The 20,476-nt window shown below is 36.8% G+C and overlaps 1 protein-coding gene across 1 annotated transcript in view; it reads right to left on the bottom strand.

Annotated features, from left to right (window-relative positions):
* The window catches only part of TAF3 (TAF3 RNA polymerase II, TATA box binding protein (TBP)-associated factor, 140kDa), a 244,436-nt gene that overhangs the window by 49,468 nt on the left and 174,492 nt on the right, over nt 1-20,476 (bottom strand). The window contains exons 3-4 of the mRNA XM_006862749.1: nt 17,281-19,067; nt 4,707-4,789 (exon numbers count right to left, since the gene is read on the bottom strand). Of these exons, the coding sequence (XP_006862811.1) occupies nt 4,707-4,789; nt 17,281-19,067 (1,870 nt within the window). The remainder of the gene's footprint in view (nt 1-4,706; nt 4,790-17,280; nt 19,068-20,476) is intronic.

Below are 20,476 nucleotides of genomic sequence, written 5' to 3'. Positions count from 1 at the left end.
GACAGTGAATAAGGAAGACCGTAGAAGAATTGATGCTTTTGAGTTATGGTGTTGAAGGAGAATATTGAAAGTGCCATGGGCTGCCAAAAGAACCAACAGATCTGTGTTGGAAGAAGTGCAACCAGAGTGTTCCTTGGAGGCCAGGATGGCCAAACTTTGTCTCTCATACTTCAAACATATTGTCAGGATGGACCAGTCACTGGAGAAGGATATCATGTTTGGTAAGGTGGAGGGTCAGAGAAAAAGAGGAAGACCCCCAACAAGATGGATTGGCAAAGTGGCAGCATCAATGGGCTCAAGTGTGGCAACAGTGGTGAGGTTGGCCCAGGTCCGGACAGTGTTTTGTTCTGCTGTGTATAAGGTCGCTATGAGTCAGTACCGACTCGACGGCACCTAACAACAACAACAACAGCAACTTTATGTTGTTGAGATAATAATTCAGAGTTAGTAGTTTAGTTTTGTCTTCAAAATGGAGTATAACCAACTCTGGATATCCATTACTGGAATTTGAAGTCCTTGAAAAGTCACTTTGAATTTTAATACTCTCAAAAGGAGGTAGAAAACTCACCATAAGCCCCTTTGGAATATTAAATCACAGAAGACACAGAAGGGACGATCTGACCTCTGAGTACTTTTCTGGATCAACAGCAGAAGACACCATTCTTTCTTTAAGATTTATCGTTAAGTGCTGTTGAGTTGGTTTCAACTCAGAGAGACCCTATATAGGGTTTCCAAGGTATTTCAGATTTAGAAAAATAAATATTGACATAATGATCGTCTGGTTAGAGGACATAATTGTTGTTGTTGTTGTTTAGTGCCGTCGAGTCGGTTCCGACCCATAGCAACCCTGTACAGGGTTTCCGAGGCTGTAAATCTTTACGGGAGCAGAACGCCTCATCTTTCTCCCGTGGAGCAGCTGGTAGTTTCGAACTGCTGGCCTTAAGGTTTGCAGCCCGATTCGTAACCACTACGCTAATTAGAACCCTATAAATTACCCACCCCCCAGTACTATCAAAAGACTCTATTCTCTGCCTGTTCTTTAGTAATTAACACCTCCCCTTAGACTATTTGGCTGCTGCTCTCTGGAGGAAAGGTATGGCAGTTTGGTTCCAGAAAGATTACAGTGTTGGAAACCTTATGGGGGAGTTCTACTATGTTTCATAGGATTGCTTTGAGTTAGAATCTACTCAACAGCAATGGGTTTGGGGTTCAGACTATTCAAGACTCTCCCCTATAATTCTTAGTCTGCTCATTAATTTGACTTCAAAAAAGTATTAGTACACCTCCAAGTGTGTACAAACTGAGTAATTAAGGGTACATTTACATGAATTTGTTTATTGCTTCTGGGAAGGAGATTTTCTCCATTACTACTATCATGGAATAGGCAATGTACCTTATATTACTACCATAAATGATTGCTGTTATTGTTAAGTGCTGTCGAGTCAGTTGTAACCCATAGCAACCCTGTATAGAGTTTCCAAGGAGCAACTCATGAGCCTGAACCACTAACCTACCGATTCAAATGGACTGTGCAGTCCAGCGCATTAATCCACGGCACCACACCAATGATTATTGAAGTCTAAATTCCATATAATTTTCCTGTCGTAGAAAATTTTTCTAACATCTTGAAAAGTGAAAAGGTAAAACATTTAAGAAGCTCAATGAACCCCAGGAAGGACAGAACCCCAAAAGAAAATCACCAAGACATATCATAATCAAGCTCTCTAAAATCAAAGGTAAGGAAATACTCCTGAAAGCAGCTAGGGAAAACAGAAGTGTCACATACATAGGCAAGCAAGTCAGATTAAGCTTTGATCTCTTAGCAGAAGCCATGCAAGCAAGAAGGCAATGGGGAGACATATATAAAACCCTGAAAGAAAAAAATTGCCAATCAAGAATCCTTTATCCAGCAAAGCTATCAATCAAATATCATGGTGTAATCAAAACATTCCAGGATAAACAGAAGCTAAGGGATTTTGCCAAAGCCAGCCCTGTGCTACAAAACATCCTAAAGGGAGTTCTGTGGACTGAGAACCAACAATAACAGACAACAACCAGAGATTGACATATGTGGTAGCACCTCCCAGAATTAAATTGACAGAAGGAAGAGTCAAGAACAGAACAAAACTATAAGAACAAACTCAGAGAATCTGGGAAGTCAGTCTATGATCAAAAGATATAATTTTCCTATTGTGAAAAAAAGTTTTTTTTAACTTAAAAAAAAAAAAAAGTAAAACCCATTTTTATCTTGCAGATTATATAAAAACAGGTAGAGGGCTAGATCTGACAAGTGGGCTATAGTTTGCTAACCTCTAATTTACACTTTTTTTAAAAAAGGCATTTTACTAAGTTAAATGTCATATAAAATTCTAATAATATATGACTTGGTTCTCTCCCTTTTATTTTAAGATATAGTATATTTCACTTAATTTATGCCCTTATTCATGATAAGGGTTTTTCTTCATTTTCCCTTGGTCAAATGATAAATCCTTTATATAACATGAAAGCTATTTACTTAAAAATTTATAAATCATAGTCAATTATACTGTCAAGGTTACTTTGTCCAGAATACATGCACATTGTAAATTTTTTGATATTAGACATTTTATTTTAAAGTAGTAAAGGTCTATTTCTCACAACTTCCAATATCTTAAGATATTGAAGGAGTGATTTAGTGAGAAGAGAAAAATACAATAAATAGCCAGAAAATGTCTGAAAGATGCTAAAGAAAATAAGCAGTGCCTTAGTACAAACCTTATTTCTCTCAAGGGAATGAGTACGCCAAACTTTTGTGTGGCAATGAAGATTAAGCAACTGTGAGATATTAGGAAAAATGGGTATATGGACTGGTGAGCGAAGTGTTTTGTAGAAGGATGAATTAGAACATTTTCCCTTAGTGAAATGAATTCTTATGCAGAATTTCCAAAAAGAGAGTATGAGCAGTTTCTTTAGTTGGGTCTACTTGCTAACTTATACTCTATCATTTACTGGGTTGAGGAGTGAGGATACTATTAAAAGTTTTGTAGGTAACAGAGAGAGTACTAGATACACCAGATATCTTATTTAAATTCACAGTATTTTTGTTACATTTTCTAAGCATGCTAGCAATACTACTACCCAATGTCTAGATCTTCATATATATATAACCAAAAACAGTAATACAGAGACTACAAAGATGATTTGTGGTTGTTGTAGGTGTGCTGCCGAGTCAGTTCCAACTCATAGCGACCCTTTATAGGATTTCCCAGACTGGAAATCTTTATGGGAGCAGAAAGCCCCCATTTTTTCCCCGGTGAGTGGATGGTGGATTCTAACTGCAGACCTTGATTTAGGTAAGACACTATGCACTATCTTAACCTGGGGTGGCGCTGCAGGATAATGCGCTGGACCGCAAGGTCAGCTGTTCAAATCTACTAGTCACTCCCAGAAAACCCTGTGAGGGTCACTATGAGTCAGAACTGACTGAACTGCACTTAACAACCTATTTGTCATTGATAAAAGCAGCAGCATAAAATACAAACTTTCAGATAAAATAAACCACTGATTACAGGTCACATTTGCTTTTTCTAACCTACTCTAATTTTATATCTAAACAATGAACGAGAACTGGATACCTTGTAATCCTATTAAATTGCTTGCAATGTAAAATGCTCCCTTTTAAAAAACTTAGTGGGGAAAACATAACATATTTACAGGTTTAGCTTGTGGCGTTCATTTAAAGAATGTATGGCATGATTTTAGAATAAGGAGAATACTTTTCAATATAATTTATGAAAAAAATCAATGTTACAGTACCTTACTAGGATCAAGTAAGAATCCTATTGGCCCAAATTACCCAGCCCCCAAAAAAGATCCAATTATTTTACTTTAAATAAATGTAGGATGATATAAAGATTCAGTGAAAATTAAGAGTAATTTAAAAAAAAAAAAAAGAGTACATATGGGCTTTTATATCCCATTCTGTCTTAAAAAAAAAAAAAAAAAAAAGCCACGGTAAAAACCAGACAACTAAGACTTAAGTTCTTATTCTTATACACCATTGCACTAAAGCTTTTTCAGGACCCTTGTTTTCATAGATACAAAACAAGACATCTGCCATACAAACAAGAGCAGATGTCTTTTTCTGCCACTGTGACAGAGAATACATGTTTGAGAAGGTATAATGTTATATCTACTTGGGTATAAGAGGGCAGTCAGTCTACTCAACACAGTTTCTTAGTTTTCAGATAAACCAAACCTTAAAAACTACATAGAAATAGTATCCTATGGTGGCTGTGGTGGCTGTGTGCCATGGAGTCGTTTCAGACCCATAGCGACCCTGTACATGGTTTCCGAGGCTGTAAATCTTTACGGGAGCAGAAAGCTGTATCTTTCTCCCACGCAACAGCTGGTAGCTTCGAACTGCTGACCTTATGGCTGGCTGCTCGATTTGTAACCCCTACGCTACCAGAGCTCCTTAGTCTCATATACTAGAGTTTAAAGAAGAGATATAAAGAAAATAGTAAATGCTTTTTGCTAAGTAAAGTGAAAAGCATGATGAACTTTGAAAAGGACACAACTAGAAACTTTAAAAAAAATGAAGCTAAATAAAGCATGAAATAAAGCATGTTCATACCTAGAAAAGATTTATAGAGTTTTAAATTCAGTAGAAAAGGGTAGAAATAAATTAAATTTGATTTACTCTGATTGAAAACTTTCATACTTACATCTTGTCTTGGCCAGCACCAACTCTGAGAGTTAATCTGGGGATAACTGGACTTGGGGCTGGAACAACAGGCTCCACTTTTATCTGTTAAGATTAGCACATTAGAGTTATTTTTTCCCCCCAATAAAAGTACCTCCTACTTATCAACAACATCAACAACCTCTTCTACTTCCCCATCCCCACAAACTTGATAGACAACTTTAAGTCTCAAGTATGACTAAAATGTCAGATGCAAAGATAACATGGACTATTCCATTATTTTGTTTCTCAAGGCCACCTGACATCATGAGAAAGTCTACAAACTTCAGTCACATTATATAGTCAAGTTATTTCTATATTTTCTTAGTTTTGTTTAATTTCTTAGATTTTACTATAGAGTCATCATTAAAAAAAATAACAAATTGCTACTTAAGAAAATTTCAGACTTAAATATTAGTATTTTAAAAATTCAATGGCATCTCTATGATAAGATAAAATGTCTACACTTACGGGGCTTGAAAAACATGAAATTCATCTTGTTTGTATTATATAAGAATGCTGAAACACGAAGTGTAATGACAGCATTATATTATTCTATTTTTTGGCTAGCAGCAACAAGATCTGTAATTCTATCAAGGAAAAAAACACATTTTAAGAGAATTTATGGTAAAGGCAATGGTTGTTTTGAATAAATTATAGACCTCCCAAATAAGTGAATTGTTAGAAAGGGAATACACAAGTCTATGTTTGAGGTTAAAGTCCTTCTTCACAATTTTTGGCTTGTAGATCCTGTAGTAAATATTTTGAAAGAACAAATGAGACAAAAGCTCTGTAGGTCTACATTATCTTCTATATTGCGTTTTCAATGGGGGTTTTATTGGCATTTTGGTGAAACAGTTCTTTGTTTTTCTAAGCATTGCTATATATTTAATATCCTAGTCTCTGGATACTACATGTCTGAGGGACACTGCTAGTCACTGTGATAATTGAAAGTATTCTAGTTACAAACCACGGATTTATACATTTCAAGCTCAAGAATTAAATCATATTGGAAGAATGTGGTGGCTCTAAAGGTAAATGAATATATAAAATAATGCTCAATACAAATTACACATCTATCGAAGCCTTTATTTTCTTGAATGCATTTTGTAGACCCTTTCTCAAGTCACATTGTACCCATGATCCCATCAAGATCTACTACTTTGACCATTCTCTTGAACAGTGACAAATAGGAGGTACTTAGTAAATACTTGTTGAGTAAACAAACTATCTTGCAAATACTCTATTTTTCTATTTTCCCAGGACCAACCTAAAATCAGAGACCTGGTGTGGCACACTGTAGGATAATGTACTGGACTACAAGGCTGATTTGAATGGGAAGGTTGATAGTTCAAATTCACCAGCTGCTCCTGAGAAACCCTATACAGTGTCACTATGAGTCGGAACTGATTCAATGGCACACAATACCAACCTAAAACCATCCTCCAGAGTACTGAGAGATACCAAATAAAAATTTTTGAACAATAAATTCATGCTATCAAAACTCCCAATTTTGATCACATTAGAAGGTCCTAGATAGAGTGGTACTGTGGGCTAATGCGTCAGACTGCTAGGTTGTTTGAGCTGCAAAGTCAGTGGTTCAAGCTCACTAGCTGCTCCCTATACAGTATCGTTATGGGTCAGAATTGACACGACTTCACTTAACAACAACAGATAGTATGGGAGAAAATATGGAACAAAACTCAAAATTAAGAATAACAAAACCCCAAAACTGGCTTACCAGTCAGAAAGAGACTGGAGGAACTCAACACTATGGCCCTCAGCCACCCTCCAGGTCTGGAACAGAACTCACCTTAGTGACCCACTGCCTTAAATATGGGTTGCACCTCAATGTAAAATAAAATAAGAAAAGAAAAAAAAAATCCTCACAACTAGACCAATAAATAACATCCTGATAAATGGAGAAAAGACTGAAGTTGTCAAAGACTTCTTTTGCTCAGATTAACCATTAACACTCATCATTAACGTTCACATTGTCTAACTCATGTGAATGTTAGACAATGAATAAGGAAGACTGTAGAAGAACTGATGCATTTGAGTTATGGTGTTGGAGAAGAATATTAAAAGTAATGCCAGGAGAACAAACAAATCTGTGTTGGAAGAAGTACAGCCAGAATACTCCTTAGAAGTTACGATGGCCAGACTTGGTCTCTCCTATTTCGGACATATTAACAGGAGGGACTAGTCCCTAGAGAAGGACATCATGCTTGGTAGAATGGAGGGTCAGTGAAAAGCAGGAAGACCCCCAATCAGATGGATTGGCACTGTGGCAGTAGCAATGGGCTAGAGTATAACAACAATTGTAATGATGGACCAAAACCCAGCACTGTTTCGTTCTGTTGTGCATAAGGTTGCCATTTAGTCAGAATCGACTTGAAGGCATATAACAACAGCAATACAAATAAAATGCATTAAGATAAAAACAACTCCCAACTTCATTTGTGTTTTCTATACTATCTGTTTATTTGGTTTATCAGTTAAACTAGATAAGGTCAGGGACCATCTGTTTTGTTTATTGTTATTTCCCAGGGTATCTGTCACATTCTCATGCATAAGATATATTTAATGACTGAATATGAACAATGATTTCTAACTTTTACCCTATCCCATAAGAAAAAATATTGAGACCACCAGGCAGGAGAACTTCAACTCCCTACAAATTTACAAATTTCTCTGCATCCACAGATATACTAGAGTCCATCTCCTCTAGACTTCTAAGAGGATTCTTCCATCATTTACGTTACTTATTTATGTTCAAGGTCTTTAATCATTTATTTTTATCTATCATTTAAGTGTGTTCAGCTTTTTTTTTTAAATTACCATTCCTTCAACCTTTAGCTAGCATCACCCATATTTTTTCCTTTGATTTATTGTTTCTGTTTCTTCTCTTCTCATTCATTCCTCAACCAACCCAATCTAATTTTTGTCCCAACCATGTTACCCAAACTACTCTTTCTAGACAGTATTTCCTAATTACCCATACCCAGTGTTTTTCTTATCATACCCCTACATTTCTTCAGTGAGATCATCAACAATTACGGTTTTAGTTATGTTTCAAACATGTTTTCAAGATCTTTCTCTAGATTAGCACTGATAGAATGTAGACTAAAATATACAGTTGTTTGCTGATCATTTCCAACTACTGATAATTTTCAACTAAATGTCTTGCAGGTGTTTTATGTAATGACATCCAAATCTCAGTTTATCAACGTCTCCACAAAAAATTCTGCTCTTCTTAATTGCCTCAGTTTTGGTAGATGACTTCTCAACTTGCCCAGTTCTTCAGAAAGTATAGTCCACTGCTTTCACCAGTAGCAGACGAAGAAAGGGTCACTAGAGGTAGAGTAAGACTCATATATAACTAGCTAGGACTTCTTTGTGCTCACTTCCAAAAGACTTTCTAGTATTATTATTATTATCATTAATTTAAACAAATTTGAAAATCAATGACCAGTCTTTATTTTGTGAACTACTTGATTGGTTGGTAGGTTATTTGTCCTGGAATTGGTTCCAACTCACAGCGACCCTGCATAGGGTTTCTGAGGCTGTAAACCTTTATGAGAGCAGAAAGCCTCATCTTTTTCCCAGAGAGCAGCTGGTAGTTTCGAACTGCTGACCTTGAGGTTAGCAGCTCAACTTATAACCACTATGCTACCAGAATTTCCTTGTGACCTACTAAGACTTCTACATTTTTCATGCCTTTCTGTATTATCTTTGAGACGATAAATATGAACAAACCAAACAAACATCTATGAGCTACTTACTATTTGTCATTGTACAGTGTTATTTTTTCAGTGTTTTCATATAATCATGTGGTAAATACTATGGTAACTCTTGTATAAACGGATCATATATGAAGCAAATATTTTTCCTTTTTTCTTTCTTTTTCTAATTCTAAAGTTATATAGAAATAGTCTTTTCTTTATTTCAGTCCCAGTTATGCTCTCTGTATAACCTTCATTCAGGGAATGAAGAATTAGAAAACTTTTCATATTCAATTCCAAATAACTTTAGTGTTACATAAAGTAAGGTTCTTCATTCCTTCACCCATGGTACTATTAGTTAAGCATTTAATATTTGCTTAAACTTTATTTTAAAATACTACTATATTTGTCCTATATTTGAAACAAATCTTATTATATACTTCATATTGTGTTTTGTCCAATTCAGTTACCATAATTGTATTTGTATAGCACTTTGAGAAATGTAAGTCATATATGTTGTTCACTTGGATCTTCACAGCCCCTAAAGGTCAGTGGGGAACGTATTAGTGTCTACATATAATGAAGGCTTAGAAAGATACAAGTGGCTTGTCCACAGTCAAAACCTTGCCAAGAAAACTGATTAAATCCAGGTCTCCTGACACCAAATTCATTCTAAGTTCTATCATATTGCTCTTTGACTCAGACAAATTTTGAGTCCTTTGTCTGGTAATGCATTCTCTTTCTTTGTCAATTTTTTGTTTTCCCCTAAATAATGAATGATGTACACCTGTGAGATGGCTAGGGTTAGTTATAAAATAATTTTTCTCTATGGAAGGTTAAAAAGCTTATATAAAAGCTCCATTCAACTGATCTAGTTGGATGTTTCATGTTTTAAATTATATGGCTGGGCAAAAGAACCAACACATGGCTTATTTGTGAATAACTATTAAAAAAGCTGGAGTCCTGGTATGGTGCTGTAAGATACGCACTGGACTGCTAGCTGCAAGGTCGGCTGTTCAAATCCACCAGCTGCCCCTTGAAAACCCTAAACAAGGTTGACATGAGTCAGAAATGACTTTATGGCACTTAATAACATTTAAAAAGTTATACAATATGAAAAAATTAAACCAGAAAATGGAGATACATTCCATTAGTCAGATTAAAAATGGTATCAATGTGCCTGGATTATTACTGATTTCTCTCAGAGCAGATAGTTACGAGAAATAGGAAGGAGTTCTTTCCCCACAGTTCAAACTACTGACTTTATAACAGGTATTTAGTACATTTGTTGAATTAATGAATGATTCAGAACCTGTTAGATCAAGGTTTTATCTGTAATGGTGACCACATCATCCAAACAAAGAAACCTTTGACAGTGAAAGAGCCAGCTATTAACTGTACCCATAGCAGGTATAAACTAGAATTATCCCACCAAACTAGCTAGGAACTCTGGTGATCTTATATAGCAATCATTTAAAATACCTTAATTTCATTCCTAAAGAATTAAATCAAATGGAACTTAAACAATTCAAGCAAGTATAGAAAAACAATTAATGAAGATGTTAATAATAGTGAAAGATACAGAAAACACAATCTCTAAATAAAAATTTATTACCAGACTTTTCTTACATTAACTTTACCGAAGTACTGAAACTATGAAACATTTCTATAGTCAAAAAATATTTTCTTATGTGTATTTCTCAGAAATCAAGAAACTAAATGACGATTACTAACTAATAAGGCTAATGCCATCTTTTAATGGCATAAGAACCACATCTGAGGACAACATGAGCTTCTATGGGTTAAAATAAAAGAGCAGTACTTTGGCGTATGCTGAGAATTGGGGCGAGCAGAAGAGCATTTACAGTGGATTACTAAGCTTCCCAAGTCACCAAAGAGGTAAAGTCCAGCAATATAAGACTCCTTTGTAGCTAACTAAAAATACATTGTCAGTGGATTTGTCCAGTTTTATGTATAAGCAATACTTCTTTCACCTGAACTAATACTAGTAGTCATATAAGCCCCTTATTGCCATGTGCTGCATTTTTTTTGCTAATCTTCAAGGATTTAGCTTCTTTGCCACATACCTCAGGGCACCAACTGATAAAGCTCTAACTCTCCATTTTTCCAGGACACCAGCAGTGCGGCCTTGCAAAAAATGAAAATCGCTCAAGAGATTTAAAGGAGAAATTTATTTTTAAAATCCTGACTTGAAGCAAAGAGGTGGATTTTTTAAAAGTTTATCTATAAAGAATCAGTTTAAATTTAAATTCTATCTTAGAACTCTTTCATGCATTCCAGCTTTAAAGTTTATCTTTTGACAGAGACTTTCTGCAAAGGTAATAGGCACCTCTGTCAATATAGTCTGTAAAAGTGTTAAACTCCTTTCATTAAAAGTGTGTGTGCATATACATGTATGTGTGTACACATACACACATATATGTAACTTGTTTGTGGGTACTAGATAGTGACAGAAAATCCTCACATTTTAGATCCCTATTTATGCTAATATGTCAGGAAAAATTCATAATAGTATTGATGGAAAAAACAAAATAAATAATATTTTGTAACTATCTTATTGTCTTAGCAATTAATATCTTTACATGATTTAGAAACATAGTCTAAGTAAACACTGCTAAACTAAGACATTCATAAGGCAGGCAGGAGATCCATGGTTGTGGTTAAGTGTAACAACGGGTATTCAGCACGGACAACTAAACAGAACCCAGAGATTCATTAAATGTTAGAAGTTCACTCACATAAACCTTTTGTAAATGTATACAAATTCAAACATACTCATTTAAACAAACTATTACTGATTTCTCTCAGAGCAGATAGTTACAAGAAATAGGAAGGAGCTCCTTCCCCACTTTTGTAGGACTAGATATTGAAAACCCTTCCTTTCACTAGTTCTGAGAGTCAATCAGAAAAGACTAGAAATGAGACTCTACTACTTTGAACAGAAGAGAAAAAAGACAAAAACCTTTTATAAAAAGGCACATACCACTAAGACTATCGTCCTCTAAAGAGCAAACTGTTCAAATTCAAGAACAGATGATTTGAGGTCAAATACTTAGATATTTAGAGATAGATTAAAGAAACATTGGTGGTGGCAGCAGTGGTGGTGTGCCACAGAGTTGGTTCCAACTCACAGCAACCCCCCACAGGGCTTCTGAGGCACAAGGTCTCTTCTTTCTCCCACACAGTCACTGGTAGCGTCAAACTACTGACTTTGTCATTAGCAGCCCAGCTCATAATCCTCTATGCTACCACAACGCTTAATTCATCAATTGTTTTTGCTAAGTGCTGCTGAGTTGGTTCCAACTCATAGCGACCCAGTATAGGGTTTCCAAGGAGGGGCTGGTGAGTTTGAACCTCCGACCTTGTAGTTCAAATGACCTTGCAGTCCAGTCCATTAACTTACAATGCCACACCAGGATTTCAATTCATCAATTAGTAGGGTAAAAACACTAGGAATCCTTCATACAATCTAAAGGAGTCCTGGTGGTACTGTGGGTTAGGAATTGGCTAGTTACCTGCAAGGTTGACAGTTCAAATCCACCAGCTGCCCTGCAGGAAAAAGATGAGGCTGTCTGCCCTTTACAGGGTTACTATGAGTCCAAACTGATTCGATGGCAGTGGGTTGACTTTGTGTGTGTGTGTGGTTTTTATAATATTTTGAGTGTTCCATTATAAAGCCAAAAAACCCACATGCGTTGTTACCAAATTGGTTTTAACTCATAGTGATGGTACAGGACACAGTAGAACTGCTTCCTTGCAGTTTCTGAGGCTCTAAATCTTTACACAAGAAGACTGCTTTTTTCTCTCTGACGGAGTAACTAGTAGATTCAAACCACCTACCTTTCAGTTAGCAGCCCAACACTTAATCCATGGCACCATCAGGGCTCCTTTCTATTATGTTGTTGCTATTGTTAGTGATATGGAGTCAGTTCCAACTCACAGCGACCCTGCATAGGGTTTCTGAAGAGCAACTAGTGGGTTTGAACAACTGACCTTGCAGTTAGCAGTCCAATGCTTATTCTACAGAGCCACATCAAGAGTCCTTCCATTACACACAACTCTCAATTATCCATGAATTGATTATCAATATTACTGGTCATTTGTAAGAAAGTCCTGAATTGCCATAAATCATCTACTCATCTTAACAAAATGGCCCAACTGTTCATCACTTAACTGTTTCCTATGAGAAGACAGAAGAGAAGGTCTCTTAAGCCAACATCTTCTGAAAGAGGACATAAAACTGTTGTTTCCAGCAGAAATACACAATATTTTATAATGATACTGGTCCCTTCTCAGTACTGACTGCTACTGCTGTCTACCATGGAGTGAATTCCGACTCACAGTGACCTGGAAAAGGTTTCTAAGGCTGTAAATCTTTAAGAGAGCAGACAGCCTCATCTTTCTCCTGAGGAGAGGTTGGTGGGTTTTAACTGCTGATCTTACCATTAGCAACGCAACGTACAACCCACTATGCTAATGTTACCATCACTCAAGGAAGAAAATTGCGGGAAGGAAGCACAGGGCTAGAGAGGTTGGCAAATACTGAGGAAGTGGCAGAGTTAGAATTTAATTTCAGGTTGCTCTGATTGCCAAATCCCGTGTTCTTTGTAGGCCAGCCCTTCTCCTACTTATCTACAAATCCAGTAACATTTCTTTCTTCTTCTTCTTTCTTTCTTTGTTTTTTTTTGTAAAAGTCTATAGTGTCTTCCCAGATCATTCATATTCAAATACACGTATAAAAACAAATTCTCAAGTTTGACAGATGGAGTTTGTCCAATTCCAAAAATGAAAATAACAACAAATTTTGTTACTCATTTTTTCACAATTATCCTGTCTCCAAAGAACATTTAAAATGCCAAGAATAAATTTTAACCAAAGTAACCCTGGAATTCATTGTAAACCTCAAAGATCCATAATTGAGAAATAAATCCATTCTACAATATATACCCTAACATAAACACATACAAAAGTTACACTGTTTTGAATTGTATCAACTGTTAGGTATTTCACTGCTAAAGCTATTCTGACTGTTTAAGGTCAATGTACTCACTATCTACATGTTTTTGCTTGGGAGAACTAAAAAAGCAAAACAAAATCCAACACCATTATTTCAACTCAAAACAACCCTATAGGGCAGAGTGAAACTTCCCCAGAGTGTTTCCAAGGTCATAAATCTTTACAGAAACAGATTGCTCCACCTTTCTCCTGTAGAACAGCTGGTGGGTTTGAACCGCTGACTTTTCACTTAGCAGCAAAGCAGTTAATCACTGCACCACCAGGACTCCTTCAGGGGGACTTAGACCTTCTATTATGGTGGTGGAATCAGCCAAGAAAGGATAATCATAATGGTCACACAACAGGAAAAATATATCAATGTCACTTAATTTTACATGTAAAATACATTGATATGGAAAATGTTTTGCTATGTATATTTTTACCAAAAGGAAAATACACATACAAAAATACATGTTCTTATTTGCTGATCTGAGCCAATGTTCCTGTGGTTCCTATGAGTTCTTCAGAACGTGAACAAAGAATGAAACCTAGGCCCACATTCTCTGAGTAAAAACATGTTTCTTGGGACAGCTTTGATATACTCCAGTTTCATTTACCCCTGTAGCCTCACTGAGAGTATACTTTCACTTACTCATATAGCTTGATAGTTGGAAGGATTAAGTGGGGTTGAAAAAGGAGAAATCTTAATGTTTAAGGTAATACTTAAACTTCTACTTATTGCCACTGGCATTTTCACACACAAATTATAAATATCCCTATATTACAAACAAACTATCTAAGCAATTGACTCGAAGGCACTTAACAACTTCAACATTCATATGTTGTTGTTGTTAAGTGCCGTCGAGTTGGCTCCAACCCAGTGACCCTGTATAGGATTTCCGAGGAGTGGCTGCTGAGTTTGAACCACCAACCTTGAGGTTCAAACCAACCTTGTAGTTGAGTGCTTATCCTACAGTGCCACATCATGACTCCTTTCCTATCTATCTAAAGAGCTAAAGTTTTAAAGAATGCCTAGGAGGAAGCAATAATTTTCAAAAAACTAACTGTTGGTGACTCACACTGCTATATGCAAGTTATCTAGTATAGTATACGTGAAAGAGTAAATTCTAGGTTTCCAGCTTTTACATGCTTATTTATATGATGGGTTGATTTAAAATGAAATAGCAATACTGCTACTACCATCTCCATTTACTTATGTGCCATATATAGTACTAAGGAGCTCTGGTAGATTAGCAGTGACGAACTGGGCTGCTAACCTCAAGGTCGGCAGTTCGAAACTACCAACTGTTCCATGGGAGAAAGATGAGGCTTTCTGCTCCCATGAAGATTTGCAGCCTCGGAAACCCTGTGCAGGGTCACTATGAATCGGAACCGACTCCACGGTACTTAACAACAAATATATAGTACTAAGCATTTTTCATGTTATCTCATTTAATTTTCATGTAAATAAACAACTGCTTAGATTCACACAGTTAAAAGAGGATTTGAACTCATGTCTAACTGCATAAACAATATTGCTGATTATTTTCTAAGTTTTTATAAGATAGCTAACTTATATTTTCTGCTCCTCATTTATTAGCTCCTAAACCTATAAAAACTGATATAAAGACCTGTAGTTCTCTATTTGATGAAATCTGTGTAGCTAGTACTTGAGTTTTTCCCTCAAACCAAGCTTGTTTGAGGGATTTCTCCCCAAAAGTCAGGTAGATGCTAAGGAAAGGCAGGAAGTGCTGCTATACTCAATCTCATGAGCTTTATTCAAATTCAAAATGGTCTTTGAAACAACTCTACTGTCTTTCCAAAAGTTAGATGTTAATGAAGGCAGTAGGACCTGGCTTGATTTACTGAGAGCTCGGCTGCCAAGTTACTAAGTACATGATGGATAAATGATTAATTGCTATCAGGAAAGATCTGGCAATAAACATTTAAAAATGTGAACTATATCAGCAGGATAAGTAACTTTGACTCTTGCCAGCTGTGTGATCTTGATCTTGAATAAGTCTCTCAGGCTCAGATTCTCATCCACAGGACGAAGATGACAAAACCTGTGAAACCTATGTCATAGATGTGTTATGAGCATAAACTAATACATGTAGTACTGCCAACCGCTACTGAAAAATATAAAATGACTTTAAAATGAAAAGAATTTTAAAAACAGAAAAAAAGGTTGGATTTCTGTGTCTTATTAACTTAAAAGTTTTCCAGTTAGGAACAGCAGAATTTCCATTCAACGTCATTATATTTTACAGTAGCCAAGTGGGCTGAAGAAACAGGACAAAGTAGAAAAATATGAGAGCTGCCATCACTGTTGTTAGCAACACTCATTTTTCTGGATAAGTTTGAAACTTAAAAAAACATTGCAAAATTATTGGTAGGTCAATAAAAGTGATTTACATACCTGTTGTAGGTTAAAACATCATATTTCATATGGGGAAAAAATTACTGTTGTTGCTAAGTGCCATCAAGTCAGTTCTGACTCACTGAAACCCTAACTGAGTTTCCAAAGAGTAACTGGTAGGTTTGAACGCCAACTTTGTGTTTAGCAGTCCAGTGCTACTGGGCATTATTCTGTAGCCAACCTCAAACAAAGAGGATTGCTTCAAGAGAGCAGGGAAAAAAGTCTCTGAGGATCTCTATGCATGTCACCATGATTATCTAAATACATTGAAAGAAAGTTTCCAAACCCATCAGTCGAGCACCATATTCCAAAGAACTATGAACTGAAGAGCACAGCCACAAAAGCAGAGGTCACACCCTGGGTCCAAAAGGTTGAGGTTCTAGTTTCCACAAAACTGTAGGTCATATATCAGTTACTCAAACTGGATTATATGCAAGCCTGGTCTATTTACATGGCAAAATATATGTGTAATATAGAATTATTTTCTGTCGGCCTACCAGGCTTCCAGATCAGCCTAGATACTCAGCAAGTTGTCCTAGTCTTATTAAAACAGAAAATGGAAAGATTAAGAGATGCTACAAAAAGTACTTTAGACAGCCATGTTGTTGTTAAGTGCCATTGAGTTCTAACTCTTAGTGACCCTGTGTAGGGTTTCTGAGGAGTGGCTGGTAGATTTGAACCACTGACTTTGTGGTTAGCAGTCAAGTGCTTATCCTACAGTACCACACCAGGGCTCCAAAAGCTTACAAAAATGGCTCATCAAAAAGAAAACCTAGTCAGGAGTACTTTGCTAGTCTCTTAAAATAGCCATAGTTTTCCATGCTCTTAGAAAATAGGATACCATCTTTTTTTAGGTATCTAGTTTAGTTAAGGAGATGTGGTAGTGTAGTGGTTACAAATCGGGCTGCGAGCCACAAGGTCAGCAGTTCGAAACTACCAGCGGTTCCGCGGGAGAAAGATGAGGCGGTCTGCTCCCGTAAAGATTTACAGCCTTGGAAACCCTGTGTAGGGTCGCTATGAGTCGGAATCAACTAAACAACAATATTTAGTTACAAAATATGATATAGTCAACTTGGTGATTATAAAAATAATCAGTTTAAGCTTATATTTTTAAAACAAAACTGTTGGATATTAGTATGGTGAACAGAACTTGAAGCCTGTGATTAGGTTCCTCTTAGTGCATACATTTTTAACATTTTCCGATGTAGGGGGTGCTTGATTACAAGTTTACAGGTTTTAGAATGACAATTAGAAGCTGTAACCTTATTACAAACATATTTCCAGTAAAGTTTTGGGTAATTTACATCCAAAAATACAGAGATAATTGCTGGCTTTGTTTACCTGTATTTTTCAATAGGACTTGGCTCAGATAGTGCCGAAAATGAGAAACTGCTTACTTTTTCATGCTTGTGCTTCTCCTTTTCTTTTTCTCTCTTCTCTCTCTCTCTTTTCTCTTTTTCCCTTTCCTTCTCTTTCTTCTCCTTTTCCTTCTCTCTCTCTTTCTTTTTCTTCTTCTCCTTTTTATCTTTTTTCTTGTCTTTCTCCTTAGGTTTCTCTTTTTCTTCAAACAATTTTTCAGGAAGCATTGGCGACAAAGAAGGTAACATTGGTGGGATCTTCACGGATCCAGCAGCACTGAACATGGAAAACGCCAATTCTTTTGGAGGCAACACTAAAGGAGTTGGAGCTTTCATCTTATCTTCTCTACCTTTATCTTTAGCTTTTTCCTTTTCTCGCTTATCTTTCTCCTTTTTGCCTTTTTCTCTGTCCTTCTTCTTATCTTTATGCTTCTCTTTGTCTTTTCTCACAAGTCCATCTTTCAATCTCACTTTTGGATCCACATCTTCAAATTCTTTTATCTTAAGCGTGTAGGGGTCTGAATCCTCATCTTTAAGAAATTCCTTCCATGGATACTTCGTTTCCTTGTTGATTTCCTTTTCTTTGTCTTTTATTTTATCCTTGTCTTTACTTTTTTCCTTGCTTTTGTCTTTTTCCCTCTCCTTGTCTCTCTGCTTTTCTTTCTTCTTCATTTTAGTTTTCAGTTCTTTCTTCAACTTCTTTACTTCTAATGATGAAGGCAGTTTGGTTTTCTCCTCATATATCTTGTGAAGAGGTTCAGGGGTAGGAGGAGAAACTGAAGGAGAAGAGAAATAAGGAAAGTCGGGAGGCATATTTGAGGGTGCTCCCATTTTTGCTTTCCGTACAACCTCATCAATTGAGGCATCCATTGTCCATGAATTATCTGAACTTGGAGTTCCACCTGAAAGAGGAAGCGGAGTGGATCCTGATTTAGTGAAATTGTTTGACGAAACAGACGCTTTTGGGGTAGTACACTCTGAACCTGACATTCTCCTAGGGCTTGTAAAAATGTCCCCTTCGGATTCTGATCCAGAAGAAAATTCAAAAGGATCTGGCTCTCGTTCAGCACAAGCTCGGGCAATCACAGCATCAATAGAGTCATCAATTGTTTTATCTGCAACAATAGCCTTTTTCGGCTGATTTTCATTGTTCAGTTTCCCAGCATCAGGCGGTGTTTGTGTTTGTTTTACCTGAATAGTCTCTTTATTAATTTTTTCACACATTGTAGCTGAAGGAGTCCTATTTGGTGTCTCAGGTCTGATAGATGCTTGGGAAATATGAGTCACAACCTTGGGACTCTTGGGGCTTTTGGGACTCTTAGAACGTCCAGGTGATTTCTTTTCTTTGGATACAGTTTTAGGTGACCGAATAGGACTTCCGACCATTGCTGGTGACTGAGTAGTTTTAGGTGATTTAGTCTTCTGTCCTGGAGAACTAGTTTTAGTCTTTGTTTTAGGTGCAAATGACTTTGGCTCTAATGGTTTTGCGGCTGGCAACTGTGATTTTGTAACTGGAGCCAACATGGGTGGTTCTGGGGATGGAGGTGCTAGGTCTGTATTGTCCTGTTCATGAACTGGAGAAAGCATGGGTGGAATCTTTTGAGTATTTATTGAGCTGAGTGGCTCTCGAGGCTCCAGTAATACTACGTCTAGGGTGTCCCCTTTAGTGCTTAAAAGTCGTGGTCGCTTCGTGGCAGGCATTTCTTCAGCTTCAGGACTATCCAATGGTCTTTTACCCAAGAAATTTTCATCATCTTCTTCCAAGGGAACTTGCATGGCTTCTGCTGATGTGCCCCCATCAGTTGGCACCTGTTCTTCTTCTTCCTCTGTTAATGGAGGGAAAAAAAAAAAAAAAGAATTACTGGAATGGAATAAAACCTAACAAATAAAAACAATGTTTCAGACAGGATTCCTAACAAAGAAAGGAGACTGCTGATAGTGTTTAAAGAATGAAGCTGTACATTTTCTAGAGCCTTCCAAAATTGCATGCCATCTAATCTTAAAGAGGAGAAATCAGTGACATCAGATGTACAAACTAATTATTTGCTTCTCAAATGTTTTGATCCTACATTCAGGATTTTGTTTGCTAAGTATTTCTAATTTGTCTTTCTTTCTCCTGCTTCCTTACCTAACCTAAGTAAACACTTTGTTTTTCTCTATCCCCTGCTCTCCTTCCCACCACATTCATACAGACACACACCCAACTCTAAACAACAGGAGATGGGTTGTTATAATGACTGCGGCTGTTGTTAAGTGCCACTGAGTTAGTTCCCTGCATAGGATTTCCAAGGTTATAAACCTTTGAAGAAGCAGAAAGTCACATCTTTCTCCTGTGAAGCAGCTAGTGGGCTTAAACCACTGACCTTGTGGTTAACAATTCAGTGGTTACCCTACAGAGCCACATAGTTTCCGATATAGGTTCAGGCATTAGAAAAATGGTGTTTTAGTCTGGGTTCTGGTACTCTGGAAAGATAGGACCTAGGCAATCTTTTAGTTAACTATCTTTGAGACTGTTTCCTGACTTTTAAAAGGGACTTATGTTACTTGCCCTGCCTACATGACTGTGTGGTTGTAAAATCAGATTACTTAAGTCTATACATATTAACTAAGCATATAACATGTAGAATGCACAATGATAGAGGATGAAACAGTTACTGGAATGAATCAGAAATTCATCATGTCTTTAAAAAGCTTACAGCTTTTTGTTACTGTTAAGTGCAGTTGAGTCAATTCTGACTCATAACAACCCTGCATAGGATTTCTGAGGAACAGCTGGTGGGTTTGAACTGCTGACTTTTGGTTAACAGCTCAAACAGTTAACAATGTTTGGTTAATGGTGCTTAACCTACAGCACCATACCAGGCAATAATGGTCTGAACTAAATTGTTGTTGTTGTTGTGTGCTATGGAGTCAGTTCCGACTCATAGCGACCCTGTATAGGGTTTCCCAGGCTGTAAATCTTTACGGGAGCAGAAAGCCTCATCTTTCTCCCGTGGATCAGCTGGTAGTTTCGAACCGCTGACCTTGCAGTTCACAGCCCGATTCGTAACCACTACGCTACCAGAGCTCCTTATTAGTGGTAATAAATAAGAAGCAATCATTGGAAATGATACTTAGACAACAGAATGGGTAAACCTGTTAAACAACTGAGTTTTTAAGAATAGAGGAAGAAACCCTTAAACAAACAATAAATAAGGGGGAATCTGATGCAGACTGTGCAGACCCGGTCAGGAGG

Source organism: Chrysochloris asiatica, unplaced genomic scaffold (assembly GCF_000296735.1).
Source record: "Chrysochloris asiatica unplaced genomic scaffold, ChrAsi1.0 scaffold00050, whole genome shotgun sequence".
NCBI lineage: Eukaryota > Metazoa > Chordata > Mammalia > Afrosoricida > Chrysochloridae > Chrysochloris > Chrysochloris asiatica.
This window is presented reverse-complemented; position numbering and strand designations above follow the sequence as displayed.